Source organism: Bidens hawaiensis, unplaced genomic scaffold (assembly GCF_021521415.1).
Source record: "Bidens hawaiensis isolate Kalapana, Puna unplaced genomic scaffold, B.hawaiensis_p1.1 tig00006990_1, whole genome shotgun sequence".
NCBI lineage: Eukaryota > Viridiplantae > Streptophyta > Magnoliopsida > Asterales > Asteraceae > Bidens > Bidens hawaiensis.
In genome coordinates this window covers 373,477-378,056 of record NW_027491479.1, presented here as the reverse complement: position 1 = coordinate 378,056, position 4,580 = coordinate 373,477, and the positions used below count along the sequence as shown (strand labels likewise).

General features: G+C 37.7%; 1 protein-coding gene across 1 annotated transcript; it reads right to left on the bottom strand.

The window, feature by feature from the left end:
• Positions 1-218: 218 nt before the first annotated feature.
• LOC143634065 (outer envelope protein 61-like) lies at positions 219-752 on the bottom strand. The gene has a single exon (XM_077102244.1). The coding sequence runs from the start codon at positions 750-752 to the stop codon at positions 219-221; it is 534 nt and encodes a 177-aa protein (XP_076958359.1).
• Between the last annotated feature and the right edge of the window lie 3,828 nt (positions 753-4,580).

Here is a 4,580-nt window from a genome sequence, read left to right as displayed (position 1 = left end):
CGGATTCTCTCTTTAACGTATTCCTCCATTAATGTTAACATATTGAACACGACTTAACGTATCGATTTGCGACAAGATTCCTGGCTCGTAAACGTTCGTAATAACGTTTTCTCAACGATGAGGATCGATGAACTCGATATTGATCTACGAAACCAAAAATGCACAGTGATAGTTTCGAGGCGTTTCGGTGCTAATCGGTGAACGAAAACGTCCGAGTACTAAGACGATATGTAAATATTAACTCGTTGTAGCTCGTATATAAATTTTGGCAGCATTTCGGTACAATATGTGTCTCGTAAGAATGAAAGAACTCTTTGTAACTTGTGTGTATTTAACTTTTCCTCAGCATCCCTTAAAACATCAGCAATAGTTTCATCATCAGGAGAAAATTTAAGTGCTTTTTTCAAGTCTGACACTGCGTTTTCAAGTTGCCCTAAACTTTTATATGCTTGGCCTCTCCTATAGAGAGCTTTAACATTTTTAGTATCAGTTGCCAATACCTCAATACCTTCTTTTATGCACTCGTCAAATTGGCTCGTCTTTAAGTAACATGCCATTAAATTAAGAGAGCAGGCCAAAAGAAGATTTCCCCCTTTAGATGCAGGTACATCTTTTACATTGTTTTTTGCCCTTAAGTATTTCTCCAATGCCTCATTGTACATCCCCTGACTGTGAAGCTCGTTCCCCTTTTGTTTCAGCATTTGGGCAGCATTTAATTGATAGTTTATTTGTGCATCTGCCCTGCTACTCATAGCAGCAAACTCCTCGGGGTGTTGAATTTGCCATCTTGGCACCCATCTCAGCCATTTGATTTGGCTGAGTAGACTTCAATTGTTTTGCAGCACGCCTCAAGTCCTCAAATTTTAATTTTCTTTCTGCAATTCATTATCAATTGTTCAACACGCAAGCAATCCTAATTCACCTTCACTTTTGCGTATATTATTATTATTATTATTATGGATCCGGAGATGATTCGACTCGCACAAGAGCAGATGAGCTGCATGTCACCTGCAGACTTATCCAGGATCCAACAGCAGATGATGTGTAATCCTTAGTTGATGAAAATGGCGTCTGAGAGCATTTTTTGATACATGTTTTGTCCGTCTCGGTCTTTATTGACTGATAATGTAATAGTTTAATGTTATAGGGGTTATTAATGTAAATTTGCCTAAATGTGAGGCACATTCGTTACTCCGTAACGAATGTGTCACATTCGTCTTAATGTAAGTCCCATTCGGTAATCAGATTAATGAATGGAACATAACGAATGTGGGCTATTCGCTATCATTAAAGTATTAACGAATAAGCTTGTTTATTCGTTAAGTAAGTGTAACGAATGACTCATTCGTTAAGTCTATCTTAACGAATGAGGTCATCTACTATAAATACCCCCTGTAAGTTATTCTAATGTAACAGTTCTTATTATTCAGTCATTCCTCTTGTTACTCTGCCCAATTGTTCTCTCAACACACACACTGCACACACTAACGTAATCCTTGCCTAATCGTATTTATAATTAACAATATCGATGTCATCATAGATCTAGATCCATGAATGCTCTCTCAAGTGGTATCAGAGCTGTAAGATAAGATCTTCGATGTTATTCGTTAATGAATTGTCCAAATTCATCAAGGATTGTATCAATTACATCATGAATTGATATAATTCATTGATTTGGTAAAATAGAGTGTCTGGTTATCATTGAATTCGGAACTGTTCTTAATGTAATTGGAGTATTAATCAGTTAATTGAATAGTAATTGAGGTTTGAGGTTGTTTTGAGATGGAATTTAATTGAGCTATGGATAGTCTGGTTTGAGTTTGAAATGGTTTGGTGAATACAGAGTGTAATTGATAGGTTTGGTAGTGGTTTGAGATTACGGACGAGCATTGTAAGGATTCGGAATTGATATGCGAATTGATTGATAGATAATTCAGGGATTTCCGACTAGTTTAGACAGAGATCTGGATTTTTGAAAAGTTTGAAGATATGAGTTCTTATTCGTTAACTGATGAATTCTCATTCGTTAACTGATGAGTTCTGATTCGTTAATCATGAACTGCTCACTCGTTAATTCATTCGTTAAAAGTTAACTGCTCATTCGTTAATCCACTCCGTTCGTTAAAACTATATTCGTTACAAAACCACATTCGTTACATCAATCACATTCGCTTAAAGCTCATTCGCTATTCATTCTCCATTCGTGATACTTATTCGCTTTATAGTTCATTTGTTAAACCCATTCTTCTTAACAGTATTCTCGTTAACGAATGAGTTTAAATTAACGAATATCCTTTATTCGTGTCACATTCGTTACTGTTCCTCCATTCGTGTGAACAATAATCATAAGTTTTCAGTTTTTACAAGTTTAGTCCTCTAAGTTTCAACAAGAGTTATCATGGCTTCTCAGAACGCCTCGCTCTATGCTTTAGCTTCCCAAAATGCTCCAATGCAGCAAATGCTTACCATGGACAATAAAATTGGGAGCCACAACAAGTGTCCAAAATTTTTGAAATTATTCGATTTTGCTCGATGGGAACCGAGGTTTCATGCTCACTTGGGATCCGTTCATCCAAGTAGTGTATGTTATCTTGATATTGTGTATGCTGCACCATTGGTGTAACGCCTGTTAATTTCCGGCAAAAGGTTTAATCTTGTAGTGTTATGTACACCTTTCGGGCTTGACCCGGCATTCTCTCGGGAGCTCCTTGCAAACCTCGTAAACGTTCTCACTTAACTTTCCACCCAAGTTGCTACATACTTCAATTTGGAGGGACTTGGATGTAACTATTTTATATCATAAAACAAAAGAAAACTCAAACCCTAAACCTATTTGCAGCCGTCGGACCTGGACCCCCCCCTGCTCGTTTTTCTTCTGCCCGGCCAAGTTTCAGCCATGAAAACTTCAATTCAAGGTCGGTTTTATGATTACCCATGTCTTTTACACCTTAATTGATCATATTAACGCGCTTATTGGTCGTTAAGATTGAGTTTTGATGATAACACCATGCTGACAGATTCGTATACGTTTATTGTAGGGTCTGTAACGCGATTTTAATCCACTTTTTTTGATCGATTCTTGATTCCATGATGTTCTACTTTGAGTCTAGTTTCCAGAAAGGTATAATACGTAATTTTTGGACGAGATTTGAATAGTTTTTATGAATTTATAAAATCGAGTGTCAAAGCTGATGCGGGATGACGGATTCTGGTCTGTCTTCCCGACGTCATAACCTTTTTTCGACAAGTCCAAATTGATTGGTTCCACTTCTGGGAGTTAGTGTTTTGAGTTAGGAACCAAACCCAATTGGAATCGTTTAATTTGGTTCAGTAATGAATTTTATAAAAAAAAAACCATTTTGTTGCGCGCTGAAATAGCTGCACATACCTTTCTGTATTGGAAGAATTTTTATGATTTTTGGGTCTAATAGAAAAATATAATAAAAATATTTTTATAAACCTAAGACATTTATTAAAGTCTGGTAAAAATTTAATAATTTAATTCAAAGGTTATCCTATGTAATTAAATGCATCTTCGCATGCTAAAATCTGCACGTTTTACTCGTTATTAATCAATAAGTTCGTTTTAGGCTTAACCGGTGGTTTTAGTTAGTTGAAAGGTTTTAGGGGCCTTGAGCCAAGTGTTGGGCCTCGGGCCAAGTGGTTGGGCTTTGGGCCAAGTGTTGGGCCTTGGGCAAGTGGTGGGCCTGGGGCCAAATGTTGGGCCTGGGGCCAAGTTGTTGGGCCAAAGTATTGGGCCTTGGGCCCAGTTGTTGGGTCTTGGGCCGGAGTGTTGGGCCTGAATGGCCCATTAGGCTAGAGTGTTGTTACAGTCTAGTTTAGTAACGCGTTGTGTATAATTTACAGGCCCTTGCTTGTGATTGTGCTCTTAGAGATTTCCTAGCTCATTGCAGGTGTTCGGTTGATTCAGGTGAGTTCATGATGCCCTTTTTACTCTTTTACGTTTTGGGCTAGCATACACACCGAAATACAATTTTAAACGATTTTACTCGTTACAATGATTTGAATAGTTTTACATGGTCTCACTCGTGATGGTGCATTTTGAAAGCTATATTTGAATTATTTTATATGCCTTAGGATATTTTAGACTCGTTCATGGTCTTGTGTCCTTAAGGTTACATACACTATTGATGGTCTAGACTCGAGGACGTTAGCAGACTTGGTAGTAATTGAATATGAGTAGACCTATCTACTTAGTTCCCGTATGGGATGATATATATATTTATGTAGGAATAATATATGTATGTATGTATATATGGAGGTATGTATGTACGTATGAGGATGTGTACCTTATAGCCTACGATTGTGTAATGATATTTAGTTTCTCGTGACTAAGAATGATGTATGTAGGCTTATTGTTGTGTGTGTGCATGGTGATTCATGGCCGGGTCAAATATATTACTCCGGTTGTACCCGTGGTGAAGAGGCCCGTGTGACGTGATCATCATTTTGGTGGGTCAAATATATTACTCGGGTTTTAAAATCCCGTGGTGAAGAGGCCCGTTGGATGTTGAGCTGTGATCGGGTTAAATATATTACTCGGGTTGTACCCGTGGTGA

Bases quoted from the DNA above. Each gene is read 5' to 3' on its own strand.
- LOC143634065 (XM_077102244.1), bottom strand. From the start codon at position 752: ATGAGTAGCAGGGCAGATGCACAAATAAACTATCAATTAAATGCTGCC.